Source organism: Zea mays, chromosome 6, assembly GCF_902167145.1.
Source record: "Zea mays cultivar B73 chromosome 6, Zm-B73-REFERENCE-NAM-5.0, whole genome shotgun sequence".
Classification (NCBI taxonomy): Eukaryota; Viridiplantae; Streptophyta; class Magnoliopsida; order Poales; family Poaceae; genus Zea; species Zea mays.
Genome location: NC_050101.1, coordinates 165,344,166 through 165,368,969, shown reverse-complemented (window position 1 = coordinate 165,368,969; position 24,804 = coordinate 165,344,166). Strand labels below are relative to the sequence as shown.

General features: G+C 46.5%; 2 protein-coding genes and 1 long non-coding RNA gene across 4 annotated transcripts; 1 reads left to right on the top strand and 2 right to left on the bottom strand.

Moving 5' to 3' along the window:
• Positions 1-1,225: 1,225 nt before the first annotated feature.
• On the bottom strand, positions 1,226-7,745 carry LOC103630488 (uncharacterized). Of its 2 annotated transcripts, none has more exons than XM_020539592.2 (4): positions 7,248-7,745; positions 6,823-7,132; positions 3,258-3,388; positions 1,226-2,178 (listed from the first exon to the last, which is right to left on the bottom strand). In XM_020539592.2, the coding sequence occupies exons 1-4, from the start codon at positions 7,365-7,367 to the stop codon at positions 1,690-1,692; spliced, it is 1,050 nt and encodes a 349-aa protein (XP_020395181.1). In that variant the 5' UTR covers positions 7,368-7,745; the 3' UTR covers positions 1,226-1,689. The 2 variants fall into 2 exon arrangements, with proteins under 2 accessions (XP_020395181.1, XP_020395180.1); XM_020539591.3 differs by having other exon boundaries at positions 6,823-7,156; positions 7,248-7,726.
• A 13,415-nt stretch (positions 7,746-21,160) lies between these two features.
• On the top strand, positions 21,161-23,377 carry LOC100278254 (uncharacterized). Its single transcript, NR_145455.1, has one exon. It is a non-coding gene; the product is annotated as an uncharacterized lncRNA (long non-coding RNA).
• Positions 21,710-22,796, bottom strand: LOC103630493 (RING-H2 finger protein ATL74-like). Its single transcript, NM_001319719.2, has one exon. The coding sequence runs from the start codon at positions 22,705-22,707 to the stop codon at positions 22,087-22,089; it is 621 nt and encodes a 206-aa protein (NP_001306648.1). The 5' UTR covers positions 22,708-22,796; the 3' UTR covers positions 21,710-22,086.
• Positions 23,378-24,804: the final 1,427 nt, after the last annotated feature.

The following is a 24,804-nucleotide window of genomic DNA, read 5'->3' as shown; positions in this document are numbered from 1 at the left end:
ATTTTTCTTGCGGCAAGCCGGAAAGTAGTAAAACACACGAACAAGAAATGCATCAGATTCCCTCTCTCTCTCTCTTTTTCACTCGTTCGTGCCATGCCTGCCGCAGGACAGGCACAGCAGCAGTGACAGTACCGCAGCCAACCAAACAAAGGTCACTGCGACTCTGCGAGAAAGGCGGTTGGTGGGGCAGGGAAAGAAAAAAAGAGCAAATTCCCTGACCCATGCCAGCTCGGTGATGTCCTCGCCTCCTCGGCCTGCCACCCGGACCCTGTATGTAATTGTATCCAACACTGCAGTTCCAGTTGGTCCCTCACCACCTCTGCAAAAGTTGCCATAGTAATTCTTTGGTTGGCATATATTTCCTGTCCAGAAGGATTCTTACATGTGCTTAAGGCATTGTGATCTTGCATGTACATCTTTTACAGATCAAACAGGCAAGGACTTGTGGTAGGTAGCCCAGGAGTACAGGTATGATAGCTGTCCGAGAGAGTATGCACAGTTGCGACTTGCGAAGGAATCCAAGGCAAAATGATGATACTTTAGCAGATCAACTGCAACCTCGGCAAGCAGTGAAGTGGTCAAATAGAAGCAGCCAGGAAGAAGCCTCAGACTTTATGCTCGTCCCAGAAAAGCTTAACTGCAAAGTTACACATGAGCTGTTGCGCACCCAAATCTGAAGCAAGGCCATAGCATGATTGTATCAAATGATTGGGCTCAATCAGGCACTCTGGGCTTCGATATAAGAGCATGCCTGGGGTAACTCACAAGAACATAATAGCATTTCTACTGCTCTAGTGCACTCGACTGTGTTCAACGCAGTGGCTCAAATACAAGATAGTACATGATTTGTGTCCAGATGATATGGCCATAGGCAACAGCAGCACAAATGTAAAGAACGAGCGACTGATCAGAATCATTGCTACACAACAACTAATGCAATTCAGAAAAAAAAACGGACCCACCAAATCCTGTCTCTTGCACATAAGGACATACCGTATCCACAATATGTCAACATAAGCAAACCGGAAGAAGCGGAGATGCAAGAGCAGGACGAACAAACAGAGAAAGCGAAAACGAAAAGGAAACGCATGTGTTGCGGTGGCCGGTGGCCACCAATGGAACTGTAGTAAGGTCCAGAGGCCACCCACTAGCCCTGTTCTTACACAGTTCTAAAGTGACAGCACAATGTGCACTAGTACAATTCAGACACAAGCTGAACCAAACATGCAAGCAAATTATGTGTAGCATTTGATATGGCAGCTCAGCAGGATCTGCTTCCAACCAGTCCAAGCGTGCAGCATCAATGATACACTAATGATATGGTACTCAGGAGTGTGTACAAAAGAGAATAATTACCCCCCCCCCCCCCCCCCCCCCAAAAAAAAAAAGAATAAAATGTGTTTTCGATATATACTAACAACTTCTGCTGTAGTATTACAACCCAAAAAGAACTAAAATCTGTACTGCTAACAGTTATCAGCTCAGATAGAAAAAAGGTGAACACTATGGTACAAACCGTATGAAGTGAGCCAATCCTTCACCTTTCCAGGATATGGGTTACTTTACCAAGCCTGAGTTCCATCAGTTCGAGTTTTAGTTGTCCTTGTTCGACTCTTTCCTACAAGTCAGGCAGATGGAAGTATCTTCTATCTCACTTGACATCCCCATTCAAAGTTCTTCTGTAGGAGCTTAGTCATCCCAATCCACGTTCCAACCATCTTTGCTATTCGTCTGTGATCTCAACGGAAGGCCATTTGCTGAGACACTGCTTGTAGGTTTTTTATCTACAGGTCCTGCTGCTGCTTCATCATCCCAGTCATCATCCCAGTCGTGTTCCCAGCCGTCTGTGGTGGTTGCAGTGATGTCTACACCTGAAGAGTTCGGTGCCTGACCTCCCATCTCAAGCTGTTGGTACGGGAGTCCATCATTGCCTCTCCTCTTCGCAAACTTACAACAGACACATACAACGCTAACCAAAACAACAGCGAAAACAAAAAAAGAGGCTCCATAAATTGGATTCAAATGCATTGCATAGGCTGCAACCTGCTGAAACTGTTTTTGCAAATCAGAAACTGATTGCCTCTCTACTGTCCCCCCAACATGTATGATGCAGTCCACATTTTTCCCATCACTTAAAGTAACATTCCCACCATCTGAAGCGGTATATGTTATGTTCATCTGTTAATATAAATTGGACCAAGAAATTAGTGCACAAGAAAATCAAAATGACAACGCAAATACTAAAATTTCAAACAAAAAACTTGGAATAGTAATTGCTCCCTCTGCTACAAGTTATGGAGTGAATCACTTTAGCTTTATCCTAAGTCTAACTTCTCTAGCTCTGACCAAGTTTACAGAAAAATAAACCGATATATACGGCATCAAATTAGTTTCATTAAATTATCCATAAAGTATGTCTTGATAGTGCATATATTTCAACTCTTTTAGCGAAAGATACAGCAGGGGAGACCCCCCCCCCCCCCACCACCACACACACACACATATTGTAAAAGAATTTTATTAATATAAAAGAAGAGAGAAAGAGAGGAACGGCAAGACTGAGGGAGGCAAAAGGGAAAGCTAAGATAGAGAGTCTAAACAGAATAAGGAAGGCCGATTACCATCACTGAATCTAAGGGCTTGAAGCTTAGCTTCCTCGTGGAACAACCTCTTCCAGGAACAGAAAGAAGGGCAACCTCCATCAAAGATGAGGTCATATTTGAACTTGTAGATGTTATATATTTTTCTAAAACTTTTATCGAAGTTAGAAAAGTTTAACTTAGAACAAAGCTAAAGCAAACTATAATATGTAAACGAAGGGAGTATTATATTTAGAGGAGCATGCATTTAATCCTCTTAAAATAAATAAAATGCAATTCAGTTGCATGAGATATGTAAGGAACAAAGACTCAGCTTTTATGCTCAAAGGTCTAGTATTCTTGTTAGTTCCAAATGTCACATGTAGCTTCTAAAATCCAAATATCAAATGGAATGCACAGGCAATCTATCCAGTCTAACAACTCAAAAGTACATACCCTACTACTACAGGCCCCAAATGAACAAGTGAGGCAATGGGGCACTATGAAATGTGTTACACCAAAAGTGAACCAATTTTGAAATACGTGCCTCACCATATTTGACCCAAAATTAATTTGACTGATCAGTCACTCAGGTAACTTTCATCATCTATTTGACTTGAATATGTATACTATTCAAGAACACCTAAAGCAAATGTTGTAACTGAGTAAATTACATACCTGTCCAAAGGCACCTTTGACAAGATGTAGAGGCTTTTTATCATTGTTTGTATTTGATGATGGTTCTTTGACATCAATGTCCATATCATGTTGGCCTTCATTGTGGACAATAATGTATGGCCCAACTAAAGCTGCAAGAAAAAAAACAAAAGGCCATTTTATAATCATGACAATGTAGGTCATACGTGGAGGCTCACACATGGGAGGGTTGTGGGAAAGAGATAAACGGAGAGAAGCCTTCCTCCCACAAATACAGAGAGGCTGCATCGAACCCGCGACCTAGTGACTTAGTAAGATGGTTCCCGTCACTACACTACACCAGCCTTATCCTTTAATGTAGGCCATACATATGTTACATACTCATTACTACAATTTCCATGTCTATTCATATACCTCAAGACCACAGAAACAAAAAAAAGTTTGCATTAAATAACCACTTTATCATTCTCCAAATAACCTCATCTTATGTATAATAGTTTCTTTCAGTATTCGACAAAACATTTAGAGTTGCTGGTTTTATTAGGGGTAAAAACAGCCAGATATATACAGTAGTAAAATCGAACATAACCATTAACCATTTACCATCATCTGATATGTTCATGATGACACTAATCTCCAAATAACCTCATCTTATGTATAATAGTTTCTTTCAGTATTCGACAAAACATTTAGAGTTGCTGGTTTTATTAGGGGTAAAAACAGCCAGATATATACAGTAGTAAAATCGAACATAACCATTAACCATTTACCATCATCTGATATGTTCATGATGACACTAAAACAGGTAGGACCTCTTTCCTGGTTTGAGGAAGGAGGAAAGAACATTATATGACAAATAAGATTTAGGGTGATGCACTTATATGGTCAACCATACTATGGTGTGAAACACTGAAACTCGAGAACTATACTTTCAATTAAGTTGCATGCACCAACCAGTTCAACCCAAAAGTTTAAGCTGATAAGATGAGATGGACAATTCACTTATATTATATTCCAACACTCCTCACGTCGAACCTCTATTAGGTCTCAGACGTGGAATAGGAGCGAGCAACAATTATTTTATTTAATTGCACTAGCCAGGATTCGAACCCGTGATCTCTGGCTTTGATACCATATTAAGTTGCATGCACCAACCAGTTCAACCCAAAAACTTAAGTTGATAAGATGAGGTGGACAATTCAATTATATTATGTTCTGACACTTTCAAACATAATTAATAGTTGCTTGAAATATTATGTCTACGTTGGAAAACCTTTGAAAATTTCATAATTTAAACATAAGGATATCCAGGCATGTAAATTATCTCATGACCTCTTATTGTTTTTGTCAGGGCCTAAGGAGGCCCATGGAGGGGCTGCGGTAGCAACAGCCATGGGCCCTCCAAGGGAGATTAGATAAGGATAGTTAGAGATAAGATTAGAAGATTAGTTGAGATTATTTAGGAGATTAGTTGAGATTATCTAGGAAGGTTATCAGTTAGTTTGTTGAGAGTTTTTAGGAGAGTTTTAAAGAGATAAGAATCTCTAGCTAGATAGGGGCGGCCAACTGGCCTATTTATGTAATCAATGGATGAGAAATAAAGGAGGCAAGAATTAGAAGGGAGAAACCCTCCTCTTGCTCGGCCGTGGGCACAGGCCCCCGGCCGGCATTCCTGCCCATCGATATCCCTCTCTAATCCCTCACCGGTCTAGCGACCATAACATCTGGTATCGGCTAGCTTGGGTTTCGATCTGATATCATGGCTTCTGCTGCCAATTTCGCGGCGTCATTCTGGCAACCGGCGTCCCCATCTCTATGGACTGCGCCGCATGTCACCTTCGTCACGCCGTCCTGGCAACCGACATCCCCATCTCCATGGGCTACGCCGTATGCCACCTTCGTCACTCCATCCTGGCAACCAGCGTCCCCATCTCCATGGGCAGCATCGCCTGCCAATTTTGTCACCACATCCTGGACGCCGGCGTGCCCATCTCCAGGGACAACGCCAAATTTCGTCACATCATCTTCGTTGACGGTGTCTCCGGCGACGCCACTAGGGGCAGCCACGGCTCAGCAATCACGAGCTCCATCGATGGGGGACTTATGGACCAACATAAAGATTGATCTCGCAAAGATGCAAGCCACACTCCAGAAGGTTGAGCAAGGGCTGATGCAAATCAAGGTAGCAGTGCAACATGAGCAGCACCAGCTAGCGTTGTCCGCACGGCTCCAGACGTCGGCGTCTGTGGGCATACAAGCTGCTGCTCGTGGCTTCCTTGCACGACAGAGAGTGCGGGAGATGCGCCGTCAGATGCTCGAGGCAGCCTTGGTGACGGTTGACCTCGGCACACGGGGGCGCGACCTCGCCCTGTCGGACGGCCATCAGCAGCGGCACCAGGCCGCTATCTCCAAGTGCGAGCATGGTACGTGTCCCGCAGGCGACGAACTTCAACTCTACGGCAGCGGCGGTAAGGAAGGCACTCCCCTCATCATCGGCAAGGGCGCACTATTTAGCGCCACCACATTCCGCTACCGGCCGCCACGAGGGCGCCTTCGCTGGTTATTGTTGCAACCTATTCCAGGTGCCCGTCCATGTGCTCCGCTTTCATCTAGATGGCGTCCATGGGATCCAGGTGGCTGCACACGTGCAAGTCCAATGCGCAGAGGGTGTCCGCCTTATCTTATGGGGTCAAAAAAATAGATTCGGAATAATGTAAAAGGCTTGTCTTTTAGGTGTCTGGTTTTGGGTCAAGTAGACTCGTCTTTGAGCACCCGTCATGCTGCAGCTCGAGGACGAGCTGCTTGTCCAGGAGGGGTGTAGTGTCAGGGCCTAAGGAGGCCCACGGAGGGGCTGCGGTAGCAGCAGCCATGGGCTCTCCAAGGGGATTAGATAAGGATAGTTAGAGATAAGATTAAAAGATTAGTTGAGACTATTTAGGAGATTCGTTGAGATTATCTAGGAAGGTTATCAGTTAGTAGTTTGTTGAGAGTTTTAAGGAGATAAGGATCTCTAGTTAGATAGGGACAGCCAGCTGGCCTATTTATGTAATCAATGGATGAGAAATAAAGTAAGCAAGAATTAGAAGGGAGAAACCCTCCTCTTGCTCGGCCGTGGGCAGAGGCCCCAGGCCGACGTTCCTGCTCATCGATACACCTCTATAATCCCTCACCGATCTAGCGACCATAACAGTTTTCTTGATTTAAGACAGCAGACTGATTTATTTAGATACAAAGATATTGTGAAGCATTTTCCGCCATAGATTAACACAATCACATCTGCGACTAAAATCACAAGGTAAATGTATTCACCAAATTATATATGCAAATAGGCAGCTCTACTACAATAGATGCAGTTTATTCTAAACAAAACACATGAAATGAATCCCATTGTTTTTACCCTTGGAACGAAACTAACCAAAGTTAAAAGGCAGATACACATGAACCTTTATGAGAGACAAATTCTATACAAGACTTCTAGTTTGGACTTGAACATCCCTCGTATAGCAATCGGACAGCAAGGGGGAATTCAGAAAGCGCTGACTTAATAAATTATACTTGTGAATTCCAAAAGAAATCAAGGCATTACCATTATCAGGAACCTGAAGGCAAGCAGAAAATTCGTTTCCAGAGGAACACTTATGCGAGGCGTCACACTTCTCCATGGCCTCCTTCAGTTTGTCAGTCTCCTCCCTCCTCCCTTGACTCCCTGTGTCCTCCTGCCCCGTCCCGACATTGGGTCCTGGGGGAGGACTGGCTGCCTTCTGCGAATTAGTCTCCTGCGTGGGCGGCGGCGGCGGTGGTGACGTCACCGGCGGCAGTGATTCCTGATGCCGCTTGTTCTCAGTCTGCTGCCCCGCGGCTGAAGACTGGCCAGAAACGGCTGGTGCAGGAGCGTCCTGTGGAGACCCAAACAACCTCCTCTGAATCCAAACCCGCACCAATCTATTCACGAGACCGTTAATCCGAAATGCTAACTTAGTAGCGTTGACGATAGGGTTCTCACGGTCTCACCTCGCCGGAGCTGGGGTTCTCGCCTTCCAGAAGGCTTCTGGCTGAAGCGGAATCGGGGCCAGGGAGTAGAGCCGAGGCGAGGAGTAGCGCGACGACCGCGGCGAGCCCGCAGGTGCCCATCGGCTGGCAGCCGGGCGGGAGACTAGTTTACCGCGTCAGCCGATTCGTCGGCGATTCTGGCAGCGGTGCTGTGCTGGTCGCATCGGCCGTGGTGCCCCGGCGGCTCGACGGCAGATCCGGTATCCCCGGCGAGGGCGGGGGCGCGCCGCCTGGTCGGGATCTGGAGGGTGGGGCGAAGGGGTGTGAATGGTCAACGCGTTTTCTGCCGCCCTGACAGTTTGCGAGAATCGAGATTTCGTAGGGTTCTATTGGCCGGGTCGATGCAGGCGATCGAGGAGGTTTTCGGGTGCGCGAAGAGGACGAAGATTTGGAGGTGTGCCGTCCGTGGACCGTTGGTCTCCAGTTCACACAACGCAGCTTGTCCGGAGTCCGGACACAGGGCACTGGACCCAAAAACTTGGTTCAAAGTTCGTCGTGCAAAACAATAAATATTTTAAATGTAAGTTTGAAAGATTGTACTGCTCTTTCTTTTTCTGCACAAAAGAACCCCTAATTCACTAATTTGTAGGAGGATACTGAACTTTTGGATTTGAAAAAAAGTCTCAGAAGATATATCTAAAGTAGATGGTGACAGAGCAATTATTGTTGGTAAGTTCCAGTGGAAGTACTGTGCCGAACATAAAGTTTGTGACGGGTAGTAAAAGATCTATTTTTCTTTTGACTTTGATATAGAGTTCGATCCTCAATTATTTCTCGCGCTATCTTCTTACGAAGTTTTGTTAGGGCATCTATAACAGCCTCTGGTTTAGGCGGGCAACCCGGTAGGTTGACGTCCACAGGTAAGACGGGAATGTAACTGCAGCGATGTTGCTAAGATAGTAAGATGAGCTCAGAAGAAAGGGCTTATGCATCCACATGGACCAAAGTGGAGATGGTAAATATAGAACTATAGTAGATAGAAAGCAGTGCTATTTCAGGAACGAATTGAAAACGGGATTCACAGAGGAAGGATCGGATTGCTTGCTGTTGCAGTATGTTGCTTTACATTATGCTTTGCAAAAGCACATGGAATTTTCTCTTCTGGGGCCTGTGGAATGAACAAGAGTGGCAGAAGATAGAGCCTGACATAATACTGTTATGGTGCAGCCTTAAGGTAAGGAGCTATTCTATGGTGTTTTTATTCCTTGCTTAGATAGGTCCCCTGGGGAAAAAAACACTGCAACCGAGCCAATCATATATAGATTCACAACACGAGAGCTTCTCGTTTGCGACACAGAATCGCTGACGAAAGTCTGTACAAGCCAGCGGCAAGACGGATTAGAGATTTATTAGAGCACCGCAAGTTGGATCATCGGTGCACTGATCCCTGCCGTCCTCCCCACGTCAAGCTCGCACAAACTTTCGTGCCAAACAAATGGCGTAGCCGCGCGCCTTGCTGGATCGCGGGACCACACTGGGACCGGACACTGCAAGCACCGTCTAAATACCACGCACGCACGTCGACGTGAGCGCACTGCCATGGACATGGACGAGCAGGGGAAACTGCCAGCTGGCGGCGCGGCTGTTGTCGCCGTGGACGTCGTCATGTCGCGGTTCAGCCTCGACGTGAGCGCCGGGTGCGGTGGGCGGCACAGCACGCTGCTCGACGAGTACGAGCGGCTGGCGTTCGAGGCCCAGCTCAACCGGGCCATCGTCCTGCGCCGCTGCTACTCCGAGCCCAGCCCCGTCCGGTACGCGGAGGCGGAGCACCAGCGCCCACCAGCGGGTGCTGATGACGCGCGCGCGCCGCCACCGCCTCGCGGGGCACCCGACCTGCAGGGAGGGGCGGCGCGGCGCGACGGCGGCGGCGGCGGGGACGGGGACGGGGGCTGTAGGTTCTGGCGGCTCCACGAGGTGCTGGCCCGGTGGATCGAGGCGTTGAGGCCGGTGTTGCGCTGGCTGAGGAGCCCGTGGGAGTGCCGGAGGAGGAAGCAGCCGCCGCCGCCGCCGCCGCGGGTGCAGTTGATGGACTACCTTCGTTAATTGGTTCCTGTTACAACATGTTGATGTGCTTGATGCTGTGTGAAGACCGTAATCGATGATAGCCATTGCAACATGTCATGCAAAGCTCATTGATTCCCCACTGCCATTCGTTAGCATCCTTAAAGGCTTATGGGACTTACCCACATAATCACCGGTCTAGTTAACACGGACACGATTTAAACTAGGTTGAATTGATTTACCACTCAGCACGCCGTCACATGGAGGTAAATGACTATTCTCTTCACTCTCCTATCGTATACTACTGTAAAGCACCATCATCATCATTTTTTAACATCGTTATGCATCACACACGAAGCGTGTAGTCAGTTCCTCTTTTCCGCGTCTCATATCATAGATAAGCTTTCATACATATGATCAGATAAATACAATAAACATTTGATATTATATACATGTGATCAAATAATTCAGGCTTAACCTAGACCTACAAAAAACGTGCCTCTCTCGTGGCTCCTCCTCCTATCCTTGTCCGACCGATGGTGCACAACAACAATGACTACCCATCGTCGACCCAAACGAGTAGTAGCCGCCTCGAATACTTTTGTGTATCGTTACAACACACAGTCATTAGACTAGTCTTCTATTAACCACGAGTATTTTCGTCCACTAACTTATCAACACTTCATAGAAGACTAACCTAGTGTCTCACTCAAATTTAGATAGAGAATCAAAGGCTAGATATATACAATAATCCATCGGAGCGCTCGCAGGCACCTAGGGCCTGTTTTGTTGGCGCCCTGAACTGGGAGCGCCAGCCAAGCAGCTCAATCGAGACATCCAAAATCAGATATTTGAGATTGTTGTCTGGGCCAGACAGATTTCTCAGACTCCAAACCAAACAAGCCCCTAACGCAAACGAATCTCGATAATATTTTGTAGGTCAATAGATACTTCGGCTAGCTAGAAAGTACTGTAGAGGTGATTGCCTCCGTAAATCGGTGATTAACATAGATAAATATATCTTTAAACGTCTTCTTAAATATTTTGCATCAAAAAATTATTTACAAACTTAAATGAATAAATATGTCGTCTTATTAAATAAAACATATGTTTCTTACAATAGATTTTACTAGTAAAACTTGTGTCGGGCACTCGGATTAAGAAGTCTGATGTTCCTATCAATCGATCACTCGGAGCTGACCAAGAGGTCTCACTTTAATAGTCAAAAGGTTGAGCACAATCAAGAGGGCGAATGTACCATGAGTCAAGGTCAATTGAGAACAAGGATGTGCGTCGTAGCCATAAACCACATTACAATTTCCTGTGCGAAACAAATGATGGAGACCATCCATATGCATAATTATACCTCATGATTGGTTGTGTGCTTCTTGGCGACCGACATCTGTCCGTGCGTTGACTGACCCCCAATTTCTGATTGGATCCGTGTATGTGCATGGACTCACTTGCATGTGTGGCGTAGGGAAGACCAAATCAAGTTTTTTTTGTTGCATGCGTGGAGAAGCAGAGACGTTTGCGGTAGGCCATGCTTTGTCGAGCCATGCTGAAAGGGAATTAGGCGTACACCTAGTTCCTAAATGATTTTGGTGGTTGAATTGCACAACACAAATAATTGGACTAACTAGTTTGCTCTAGATTATATGTTCTACAGGTGCCAAAGGTTCATCTACAACTATACTAAATCGACTGTCCGGAATACCGTAGATTATTCCGGACAGGAGAAGCTTTTTGGAAAAACAGGCCAAGCGCGGACCATCCGGTTCACTACGGCGGACCGTCCGGTTCACTACGGCGGACCGTCCGCGACACCAGGATACCCCTCGGACAGAACCAATGCAAAATCCAAGTCTGCACTATGGACCGTCCGGAGGAAAAGAGCGGACCGTCTGAGACCTCGCGCGGACCGTCCGGCCTCTAGCGCGGACCGTCCGGTAGGCAAGAAACCGAAAAACCCGAAGGTGACGGGTTCAGAGAAATGAATTATAGCGGCCTCGTGGACCGTCCGGGCCAGGCGGGCGGACCGTCCGCGACTGGCTTTATCTGACATCTGACGTCACATTAAATGCAATATAGCCGTTGATATAGCCGTTACTGCTGACCGTTGCGTTTTCAGCTGTTGATCTACAGGGGCGGACCGTCCGGACCAGGCGGGCGGACCGTCCGCGCTCAGCAGAATGGAGCAACGGCTAGGAAGTGGTTGGTGGCTATAAATACAACCCCAACCACCTCCATTCACCACATCCAAGCATTCCAACCTTCAACATTCAATACAAGAGCTAGCAATCCATTCCAAGACACATTCAAAGCCTCCATCTCTCCAAGTTTCACAATTAAGAAAAGAGATCATTAGTGATTAGTGACTTGAGAGAGAAAGTGATCCGTGTGTTATTTGTCGCTCTTGTCGCTTGGCTTTTGCAATCGTGCTTTCTTTCAATCTTTCTTACGTTCAACTCAATTGTAACCAAGGCAAGAGACACCAATTGTGTGGTGGTCCTTGCGAGGAAGTTTGTTCCCGTTTGATTGAGAAGAGAAAGCTCACTCGGTCCGAGGGACCGTTTGAGAGAGGGAAGGGTTGAAAGAGACCCGGCCTTTGTGGCCTCCTCAACGGGGAGTAGGTTTGCGAGAACCGAACCTCGGTAAAACAAATCTGCGTGTCACACTTTTTATTTGCTTGCGATTTGTTTTCGACCCTCTCTCGCGAACTCAATTATATTTCTAACGCTAACCCGGCTTGTAGTTGTGATTAACTTTGTAAATTTCAGTTTCGCCCTATTCACCCCCCCTCTAGGCGACTATCAATTGGTATCAGAGCCCGGTGCTTCATTAGAGCCTAACCGCTCGAAGTGATGTCGGGAGATCACGCCAAGAAGGAGATGGAGACCGGCGAAAAGCCCACTACAAGCCATGGGAGCACTTCATCGGAAGAGTCCCGCACCAAAAGGAAGGAGAAGAAGAACTCCTCCAAAGGGAAGGAGAAGAAGTCTTCTTCACACCACAAGGAGAAGAAGGAGAAATCTTCTTCTCACAAGACACGTCGGAGTGGGGACAAGAAAAAGAGGATGAGGAAAGTAGTCTACTACGAGACCGATTCTTCATCGCCATCCACCTCCGGCTCCGACGCGGCTTCCGTCACTTCTAAGCGCCAAGAGCGCAAGAAGTATAGTAAGATCCCTCTACGCTACCCTCGCATTTCCAAACATACACCTTTACTTTTCGTCCCATTAGGCAAACCACCAACTTTTGATGGTGAAGATTATGCTAGGTGGAGTGATTTAATGCGATTTCATCTAACCTCACTCCACAAAAGTATATGGGATGTTGTTGAGTTTGGTGCACAGGTGCCATCCGTAGGGGATGAAGACTATGATGAGGATGTGGTGGCCCAAATCGAGCACTTCAACTCTCAGGCAACAACAATACTCCTCGTCTCTTTAAGTAGAGAGGAGTATAACAAAGTTCAAGGGTTGAAGAGCGCCAAGGAGGTTTGGGATGTGCTCAAAACCGCGCACGAGGGAGATGAGCTCACAAAGATCACCAAGCGGGAAACGATCGAGGGGGAGCTCGGTCGGTTCCGGCTTCGCAAAGGGGAGGAGCCACAAAACATGTACAACCGGCTCAAGACCTTGGTGAATCAAGTGCGCAACCTCGGGAGCAAAAAATGGGATGACCACGAGGTGGTTAAGGTTATTCTAAGATCTCTTATTTTCCTTAACCCTACTCAAGTTCAATTAATCCGTGGCAACCCAAGGTATACACTAATGACCCCCGAGGAAGTAATCGGGAATTTTGTGAGTTTTGAGTGCATGATCGAAGGCTCGAGGAAGATCAACGAGCTTGATGATCCCTCCACATCCGAAGCTCAACCCGTCGCATTCAAGGCGACGGAGGAAAAGGAGGAGTCTACACCAAGTCGACAACCAATAGACGCCTCCAAGCTCGACAATGAGGAAATGGCGCTCGTCATCAAGAGTTTCCGCCAAATCCTCAAACAAAGGAGAGGGAAAGATTACAAGTCCCGCTCCAAGAAGGTTTGCTACAAGTGTGGTAAGCCCGGTCACTTTATAGCTAAATGTCCATTATCAAGTGATAGTGACAGGGGCGACGACAAGAAGGGGAGAAGAAAGGAGAAGAAGAGGTACTACAAGAAGAATGGCGGCGATGCCCATGTTTGTCGAGAGTGGGACTCCGACGAAAGCTCTAGCGACTCCTCCGACAACGAGGACGCCGCCAACATCGCCGTCACCAAAGGACTCCTCTTCCCCAACGTCGGCCACAAGTGCCTCATGGCAAAGGACGGCAAAAGGAAGAAGGTAAAATCAAGATCCTCCACTAAATATGAAACCTCTAGTGATGAGGATGATGCTAGCAATGAGGAGGATAACTTACGCGTTCTTTTTGCCAACCTTAACATGGAACAAAAGGAAAAACTAAATGAGCTAATTAGTGCCATCCATGAAAAGGATGACCTCTTGGACTCCCAAGAGGACTTCCTAATCAAGGAAAATAAAAAGCATGTTAAGGTTAAAAATGCTTACGCTCTAGAAGTAGAAAAATGTCAAAAACTATCTAGTGAGCTAAGCGCTTGCCATGAGATGATTGACAACCTTAGACATGAAAATGCTAGTTTAAATGCTAAGGTTGATTCACATATTTCGATTTCCAATCCTAGAGATAATAATGATGATTTGCTTGCTAGGATTGAAGAATTAAACATTTCTCTTGCTAGCCTTAAAGTACAAAATGAAAATTTAATTGCTAAGGCTAAAGATCTAGATGCTTGCAATGTTACAATTTCCGATCTTAGAGATAATAATGATATATTGCGTGCTAAGATCGTTGAACTTAATTCATGCAAATCCTCTACATCTAGTGTTGAGCATGTTTCTATTTGTACTAGATGTAGAGATGTTAACATTGATGCTATTCATGATCACATGGCTTTAATTAAACAACAAAATGATCATATAGCAAAATTAGATGCCAAAATTGCCGAGCATAACTTAGAGAATGAAAAATTTAAATTTGCTCGTAGTATGCTCTATAATGGGAGACGCCCTGGCATCAAGGATGACATTGGCTTCCAAAGGGGAGACAATGTCAAACTTCATGCCCCTCCTAAAAGATTGTCCAACTTTGTTAAGGGCAAGGCTCCCATGCCTCAGGATAACGAGGGTTACATTTTATATCCTGTCGGTTATCCCGAGGACAAAATTAGGAAAATTCATTCTAGGAAGTCTCACTCTGGCCCTAACCATGCTTTTATGTATAAGGGTGAGACATCTAGCTCTAGACAACCAACCCGTGCTAAGTTGCCTAAGAAGAAAATTCCTAATGCATCAAATGAACATAGTCTTTCATTTAACACTTTTGATGCATCTTATGTGTTGACTAACAAATCTGGCAAAGTAGTTGCCAAATATGTTGGGGGCAAGCACAAGGGGTCAAAGACTTGTGTTTGGGTACCCAAAGTTCTTGTGTCTAATGCCAAAGAACCCAAAACCATTTGGGTACCTAAAGTCAAGAACTAAACTTGTTTTGTAGGTTTATGCATCCGGGGGCTCAAGTTGGATACTCGACAGCGGGTGCACAAACCACATGACAGGGGAGAAGAAGATGTTCTCCTCCTACGAGAAGAACCAAGATCCTCAACGAGCTATCACATCCGGGGATGGAAATCAAGGTTTGGTCAAAGGATTGGGTAAAATTGCTATATCTCCTGACCATTCTATTTCCAATGTTTTTCTTGTAGATTCATTAGATTATAATTTGCTTTCTGTATCTCAATTATGCAAAATGGGTTACAACTGTCTTTTCACTGATATAGGTGTCACTGTCTTTAGAAGAAGTGATGATTCAATAGCATTTAAGGCTGTGTTAGAGGGTCAGCTATACTTAGTAGATTTTGATAGAGCTGAACTCGACACATGCTTAATTGCTAAGACTAACATGGGGTGGCTCTGGCACCGCCGACTAGCCCATGTTGGGATGAAGAATCTCCATAAGCTTCTAAAGGGAGAGCACATTTTAGGACTAACCAATGTTCATTTTGAGAAAGACAGGATTTGTAGCGCATGCCAGGCAGGAAAGCAAGTTGGAACCCATCATCCACACAAGAACATCATGACGACCGACAGGCCGCTTGAGCTACTCCACATGGATCTATTCGGCCCGATTGCTTACATAAGCATCGGTGGGAGTAAGTATTGTCTTGTAATAGTGGATGATTATTCTCGCTTCACTTGGGTATTCTTTTTGCAGGAAAAATCTCAAACCCAAGAGACCTTAAAAGGATTCTTGAGACGGGCTCAAAATGAGTTCAGCTTAAGGATCAAGAAAATTAGAAGCGACAACGGGACGGAGTTCAAGAACTCTCAAATTGAAGGCTTCCTTGAGGAGGAGGGCATCAAGCATGAGTTCTCTTCTCCCTACACTCCACAACAAAATGGTGTAGTGGAGAGGAAGAATAGAACTCTATTGGACATGGCAAGAACCATGCTTGATGAGTACAAGACTTCGGATCGGTTTTGGGCCGAGGCGGTCAACACCGCCTGCTACGCCATCAACCGGTTATATCTTCACCGAATCCTCAAGAAGACATCGTATGAACTCCTAACCGGTAAAAAGCCCAACATTTCATATTTTAGAGTCTTTGGTAGCAAATGCTTTATTCTTGTTAAAAGAGGTAGAAAATCTAAATTTGCTCCTAAGACTGTAGAAGGCTTTTTACTAGGATATGACTCAAACACAAGGGCATATAGAGTCTTTAACAAGTCATCCGGACAAGTTGAAGTTTCTTGTGACGTTGTGTTTGATGAGACTAACGGCTCTCAAATAGAGCAAGTTGATCTTGATGAGATAGGTATTGAAGAGGCCCCATGCGTCGCGCTAAGGAACATGTCCATTGGGGATGTGTGTCCTAAGGAATCCAAAGAGCCTCCAAATGCACAAGATCAACCATCCTCCTCCATGCAAGCATCTCCACCGACTACAAATGAGGATAAAGCTCAAGTTGATGAAGTAGAAGATCAAGCAAATGAGCCACCTCAAGATGACGACAATGGTCAAGGGGGAGATGCAAATGATCAAGACAAGGAGGATGAAGAACCAAGGCCGCCACACCCAAGAGTCCACCAAGCAATTCAACGAGATCACCCCGTCGACACCATCCTCGGCGACATTCATAAGGGGGTAACCACTAGATCTCGTGTTGCACATTTTTGTGAACATTACTCGTTTGTTTCCTCTATTGAACCACACAGGGTAGAGGAAGCACTACAAGATTCGGATTGGGTGGTGGCGATGCAAGAGGAGCTCAACAACTTCACTAGGAATGAGGTATGGCATTTAGTTCCACGTCCTAATCAAAATGTTGTAGGAACCAAATGGGTCTTCCGCAACAAGCAAGATGAGCATGGTGTGGTGACAAGGAACAAAGCTCGACTTGTGGCCAAAGGATACTCTCAAGTCGAAGGTTTGGATTTCGGTGAAACCTATGCACCCGTAGCTAGGCTTGAGTCAATTCGTATATTATTGGCCTATGCTACTTACCATGGCTTTAAGCTTTATCAAATGGACGTGAAAAGTGCCTTCCTCAATGGACCAATCAAGGAAGAAGTCTATGTTGAGCAACCTCCCGGCTTTGAAGACAGTGAGTACCCTAACCATGTCTATAAGCTCTCTAAGGCGCTTTATGGGCTCAAGCAAGCCCCAAGAGCATGGTATGAATGCCTTAGAGATTTCCTTATTGCAAATGGCTTCAAAGTCGGCAAGGCCGATCCTACTTTATTCACTAAGACTCTTGACAATGATTTGTTTGTATGCCAAATTTATGTTGATGATATCATATTTGGGTCTACTAACGAATCTACATGTGAAGAATTTAGTAGGATCATGACACAAAAATTCGAGATGTCTATGATGGGGGAGTTGAAGTACTTCTTGGGATTTCAAGTGAAGCAACTCCAAGAGGGCACCTTCATTAGCCAAACGAAGTATTCTCAAGACATTCTAAACAAGTTTGAGATGAAGGATGCCAAGCCCATCAAGACACCCATGGGAAATAATGGGCATCTCGATCTCGACACGGGAGGTAAGACCGTGGATCAAAAGGTATACCGGTCGATGATAGGTTCTTTACTCTATTTATGTGCATCTCGACCGGATATTATGCTTTCCGTATGCATGTGTGCAAGATTCCAAGCCGACCCTAAGGAAGCTCACCTTACGGCCGTAAAAAGAATCTTGAGATATTTGGCTTATACTCCTAAGTTTGGGCTTTGGTATCCTAGGGGATCCACATTTGATTTGATTGGCTATTCAGATGCCGATTGGGCGGGGTGCAAAATCAATAGGAAGAGCACATCGGGGACTTGCCAGTTCTTGGGAAGATCCTTGGTGTCTTGGGCTTCAAAGAAGCAAAATTCGGTCGCTCTTTCCACCGCCGAAGCCGAGTACATTGCCGCAGGTCATTGTTGCGCGCAATTGCTTTGGGTGAGGCAAACCCTACGGGACTACAGTTACAAATTAACCAAAGTCCCTTTGCTATGTGATAATGAGAGTGCAATCAAGATGGCGGATAATCCCGTCGAGCATAGCCGCACTAAACACATAGCCATTCGGTATCACTTTTTAAGGGATCACCAACAAAAGGGAGATATCGAGATTTCTTACATTAACACTAAAGATCAATTAGCCGATATCTTTACCAAGCCTCTTGATGAACAAACTTTTAACAAACTTAGGCATGAGCTCAATATTCTTGATTCGCACAATTTCTTTTGCTAGATTGCACACATAGCTCATTTGTATACCTTTGATCATGTCTCCTTCATATGCTGTGACTAATGTGTTTTTCAAGTGAATTTCAAACAAGTCATAGGAATATTGAAAGGAAATTGGAGTCTTCGGCGAAGACAAAGGCTTCCACTCCGTAACTCATCCTTCGCCGTCACTCCAAGCAACTCTCCATTCTTGGGGGAGAAAGCATGAGCACCAAGCAAAAGGACTCCGTCTTTGGTATAATCTTAACTCATTTATTTATGACCAAAGGGGAAGAAAGTATGTCTTGGGCTCTAATGATTCCGTTTTTGGCGATTCATGCCAAAGGGGGAGAAAGTAAGAGCCCAAAGCAAAAGGACCGCACCACCACCAATTTATTTCAAAAAACTTCGTGTTTCCAAGAATATTATCAATTGGTTTTCCTATTGTGTTCAAAAGGGGGGAGAAAGTAGTATTTCAAAATGATATATCAAAACCCTCTTGAACACTAAGAGGAGGATCTCATTTAGGGGGAGTTTTGTTTAGTCAAAGGAAAAGCATTTGAAACAGGGGGAGAGAATCTCAAATCTTGAAAAAATGCTTCTCAAAATCTTATTCATTTATCTTTGACTATTTGCAAAAGGACTTTGAAAAGGATTTACAAAAATTTGCAAAAGCAAAACATGTGGTGCAAGCGTGGTCCAAAATGTTAAAAATAAAGAAACAATCCATGCATACTTTATAGGTATTTATATTGACTCAATTTCAAGCAACCTTTGCACTGCAATTATGCAAACTAGTTCAATTATGCACTTCTATATTTGCTTTGGTTTGTGTTGGCATCAATCACCAAAAAGGGGGAGATTGAAAGGGAATTAGGCGTACACCTAGTTCCTAAATGATTTTGGTGGTTGAATTGCACAACACAAATAATTGGACTAACTAGTTTGCTCTAGATTATATGTTCTACAGGTGCCAAAGGTTCATCTACAACTATACTAAATCGACTGTCCGGAATACCGTAGATTATTCCGGACAGGAAAAGCTTTTTGGAAAAACAGGCCAAGCGCGGACCGTCCGGTTCACTACGGCGGACCGTCCGCGACACCAGGATACCCCTCGGACAGAACCAATGCAAAATCCAAGTCTGCACTATGGACCGTCCGGAGGAAAAGAGCGGACCGTCTGAGACCTCGCGCGGACCGTCCGGCCTCTAGCGCGGACCGTCCGGTAGGCAAGAAACCGAAAAACCCGAAGGTGACGGGTTCAGAGAAATGAATTATAGCGGCCTCGCGGACCGTCCGCGACTGGCTTTATCTGACATCTGACGTCGCATTAAATGCAATATAGTCGTTGATATAGCCGTTACTGCTGACCGTTGCGTTTTCAGCCGTTGATCTACAGGGGCGGACCGTCCGCGCTCAGCAGAATGGAGCAACGGCTAGGAAGTGGTTGGTGGCTATAAATACAACCCCAACCACCTTCATTCACCACATCCAAGCATTCCAACCTTCAACATCCAATACAAGAGCTAGCAATCCATTCCAAGACACATTCAAAGCCTCCATCTCTCCAAGTTTCACAATTGAGAAAAGAGATCATTAGTGATTAGTGACTTGAGAGAGAAAGTGATCCGTGTGTTATTTGTCGCTCTTGTCGCTTGGCTTTTGCAATCGTGCTTTCTTTCAATCTTTCTTACGTTCAACTCAATTGTAACCAAGGCAAGAGACACCAATTGTGTGGTGGTCCTTGCGGGGAAGTTTGTTCCCGTTTGATTGAGAAGAGAAAGCTCACTCGGTCCGAGGGACCGTTTGAGAGAGGGAAGGGTTGAAAGAGACCCGGCCTTTGTGGCCTCCTCAACGGGGAGTAGGTTTGCGAGAACCGAACCTCGGTAAAACAAATCCGCGTGTCACACTTCTTATTTGCTTGCGATTTGTTTTCGACCCTCTCTCGCGGACTCAATTATATTTCTAACGCTAACCCGGCTTGTAGTTGTGATTAACTTTGTAAATTTCAGTTTTGCCCTATTCACCCCCCCTCTAGGCGACTATCACATGCGCTCGTCGCTCAGGCAAGCAATCATGCCGATAGTGACTTTGCTCCACAATTACATAGCAGGTCTCTTCTATCCACTACCATAAAAGATTTCGTGAGACAATGGCCAACACATTGACGTAGGCAGGTGTAATAGAATGCTACCAAGCTGACAAAGGTCCATTAACACATTTTTATTGTCATGACATAGATAATTTTGGTAATGTTACATGGATACATTACAATACTAACGATTGACAAAGAGAACACATCAACGATAAATTCTCGAGTGGTAACTATGCACTCTTTTGAATGAGCGTCACTCTTACTTTAACCATCATACGTCCATCGACAATCTTACTCTTTCTTAACTATGCACTCTTACAACCATCATAAATTCCTAAGTCTTAATTATCACTCCTGAGTCTTAACTATTCACTCTTACTCTTTCTATATGTTGTAGGATATAAAAAACTTACCGTCTAAGTCCAGGAGCAAGGTCACATGTAACAAAACAATCTCATAGTAATATTTAGATTTCATTTAGTTGATCTCCTTAGGCTATCTCGAGAATGCTTTTTTTATCCAGCTCTCATTTCAAACTTTACTCTATAAATAATGTTGTCTATGGTGTAAAACAGTGTTTTGCACGACTATATGCACGGTCTGTCGGCCACAACCTTACCACACACTATGACCATTTTAAAAACACAATGGGTATGCCAATTATAATGTATATGAGCACATAATTTCTTATCCCTTGTTAATTCTGAGGGTAATGTCTATGACCTATGTGTCAGCTGGTATTGGTAATAAAAACTTCCATCTATATTGTATTATTGCTATTGTGCAAATTATGCACAGTGTCTTCCATCCATCCTATGAAAAACAACAACTTAGAAAATCCGTGCTCAACAATTTGCATGATTAACTCATCGGTCGTTCAAGATACCGTTTTCTAACCTTCTGCAGCAACACGTGGCGTGTTTATTTGGCCGTCAGTAGAGGAGTCACGTTCCGACGATGATGGAGCTCCAAATCATGAGACATGTTACCAGTTATTTCCAGAACATATATTTTACTCAAGTTGCATAATGGAGATATCAGATATGCATGAGTCCAGAAAAGGACAGGGGCGAAAATGACTTAGCACTTGTCATCCTCCTTTTGTGTGCAAGGGAATTGGACACAACACAAGTAGAGATACAATACAGGTGCATCAAAACAAGACAGACAAAGACAAGTGCCAGAGTGCCTTCCGCCCCCGGTTCAGGCCGGTTCATCAGCCAGCTGCTCATGACGCGTATGTCTGTGCATGCGTGTGGCGTGAGCATCGGGCGACGACGACGGACCACGCACCGTGCAGCTAGCCATGGCCATCGGGTTTGGCGCCACGGACTGATCTCGGTGGTTGCAGCAGCAGCAGCGCCCGATCAGCTTCGATTCAGAGTAAGGCACTCGGTGGTTGTTTGGTCGGCATGTCGAACGCCGATCAGCGCACGGCCAGCGTAACGCTTGCAGGTGTGACGCGTGCGGCAGCGGAAACGCGGACCAGCCGGCGCCGGCGCCGGCGACGACGAACGAACGGCCGGCCGGCCGCATGGTTGCTTATCTGTAACAAATTGTTGCACGGCACCACCGAAACTGAAAACTGTGACAGAGCAACTGGGCAGCTACTCGTGCACTACATTTGACGGCAACGGCAACGGCAAGAAGATGCTACACTAGCGAGCAGTACACTCCAAGCATGTAGCGTCATCTAGTGCAAGTGGGCCAGCCGTCGCCGGATAATATCGGACGATGCGGCTACCAGAGCAGGGCAGGCTACGGAGATATTTTTTACATGAACTTATCCACAGCGACGCCGGAACAGTACAGAGCGCTACTCTATACCTTGCTTCGTTGCGTGTGCTCGCTCCTACCACTAGGTCTCTGCTGCTTGCGATGGCCATGGGCCCATGGCCACGCCCATGCTCCCCTCCGTCGTCCCTCACGCAATGACCACGGCGACGGTGTCGCTGTCCGGGCGGCGGGCGCTCTGCTGGGCCACTCCCCTGCCGCCTGTGGCACTGGCACTGGCAGGCTTGGCGTCCATGACGGGGCGGCGGCACGTCGGGCACGAGCCGCGGGACAGCAGCCAGGCGTCGACGCACGGGACGTGGAACGCGTGGCCGCACCGCGGCAGCACGCGCACCTTCTCGCCGTCCGCGAACTCGCCGAGGCAGATGGCGCACACGTCCCCGCTCCCGGCCCCCTCCTCCTCGTCGTCTTTCGCATCCCCGCCGACGTAAACCTCCACGGGGATGCTCCGCAGCGCGCGCTTCTTGATCCCGCCCCGGACGCCCGCGCAGGACGACGCGGCGACGCTCGGCGACGCCGCCACCTCGCCGCCCCCGGCCGCGGCCCGGCCTCCGCACCAGAGCGCGAACCTGGCCAGCGAGTTGAGCGCGATGGCGAGCAGCAGCGCCAGGAACAGCGCCGCCAGCAGGATCACCGTGTTGGTGTCGAAGGTCGCGTCGACGACCCCGGGCGCCGCCGCGCCCGCGCCTCCGACGCCGCCAGTGCCGTTCACGGCCGGCCCCGGCGCCTCGGAGGAGTCCCGGCGGTCCATGTGCCACCAGCTCTCGCGCACGAATGCTCGTTCCTTCCTGCCGTGCTCTGTCCGCGGCAGTAACTGCTAACTAGTCGCGATGCACGTTTCGGGAGTGTTGCGCGGCGAGTGTGCTTGTATAAAGGGGGCGATCCGTTCCGTTCCGTTCCTCTCGGTGTTGTCGAAGGGCTTCAAGGGATAGGCACTCGACCGACGTGTGGTGCCGCCCGCTCGCTTTTTGGTTGCTTTGTAGGCAAAGCTAGCTAGCAGGAGGACTGGAAGATGAAGTAGAGAATACTATACCTTCCTTGCGTTGCGTGCTTAGGCAGGCGGACAATGCAATGCAAGCCCCGAAGATTTGGAAGCTACCTAGCTCGCTAGTCGGCTCTGGTGCATTTTGGAGCGGTGGAAAGGGCGTCTCGCGACCGTCGACGGCCGTCGGGTCTCCGTGAGCAGTTAGTTGGTCACTTGCCTGGTCGGACTCGGAGCGCAAAAGCGCACGCCTTGGCCTGCGGTGTTTAGCGAGCTGCCCGCGTCGCGTTGGCTGGGTACGCGGGGATTTTTTTTATTTAATTGGCCGCGCCCGCTCGTGGCACACTGGCGACGGCACGAGACGTTCTTTCAGGGATTCCTCCGATCGGAGTGTGTCACCGAGCTCGCTTTTTAAAGCCTTTGGAGCGTTTGTTACTGGACGCCTTTTGCCTTATGGAGGGTCTGGATGTGACATGTCGTGACAAAATAATGCATTATGTATGCGAGTGCTAAAGCCTAAAGTAGATAGCACGCGCCACTCTCTCATGTTAGCTAGCTGCTACACGTTGTTTTGGCAAAAAAACATTAAGCGCGCATGACATGAAGACGATGTCGTATCATGTTGCCCCTCCACTCCCCCTGGTGCCGAAGGAGAGCACAGAGGATGGAATGGAAGGGAGAGTTGGTTAGGTTGTGCCTTGTGCGTGTGCTTCCCCTGCAAATGATACACTTAGTAGATGCATATCCGAGATTTGTTACCTCTACATCCACCCCCACCTAACCAACAGAGTATATGTATTTTTGTGTTTTATTAAAACAAATTATATTTATATGATATATAAAAATCATATATTTGACTAGTTTAATGTTTAGGGAGCGGTGTGCTCCTAGTATACATGTACATGTTGGCTGGCTGGCCCGGCACGACACATGCCCACAAAAACACGTCCCACAAAGGCACGACCCACAAAAACACATATCTAATTATGGGCCGTGTCGTGTCAGCACGTGTGCCCAGTCATCGGCCCACGGCACGACCCACAATTAGTTATGTGTGTCAGGCCGGCCAATTAGCCAGAATGCCTTAATGTGCCAAACCGGTCCATATATACAACAATAATACATAAACAAAAAGTATAGAATATATATATGACCAAAATAAAACTAAGATGTTTTGTGGATGCACATTAAAAACATTTGGTAAGAAAGAAAAAATATTACAACTAGCTCAGAAATAATATTCAGTTATCTGTTCGGTGTTTAATTGAGTACTATATAGCCATACAGAATATATATACAATGATCACCATCACTATTCACTATCCACATCTAGTTATTGGTTCTGGAAGGCCTACTGGAGCTCTAGATTCTCTAAGTTGTGCTTGTCATGTGGGTTTTGACGAGTCTTAGTTAAATACTGAGTCTATATTTAGTGGGCTTCGATGGACCTTAGTTAAATGGGTCGTGCCAGGCCGACCCGTGGGCTTGACTTGAGGCCCAGACACGGCCCACATATTGGTCAGTGCTGGCCCAGACCCACAATTAGATTGGATCGTGGCAGAATTTGTGTGCTTTGGACCGGTCTATTAGACACAACACAAATGCACACCTATAGCTGCTCATGGTCCTTCTCGGTTGCGGATAATTTTTTGTTTGAGAATTGGAACTGTAGTTGGGCTTAAAAATCCGGATCAGGTTCGGCCCAACAAAACGCTATTTTCAGCCTGGCCTCTGCATGCCTGTATTCGCTGCTGTCGCCCCGTCTCCTCGTCCGAACCCGATCCCCGAAGCAGACACCCTCACAAGTTATACCCTATCTTAATTGTTTAGAATTTTTTACGGTGAAAACCTGTCCACTTAAATTCG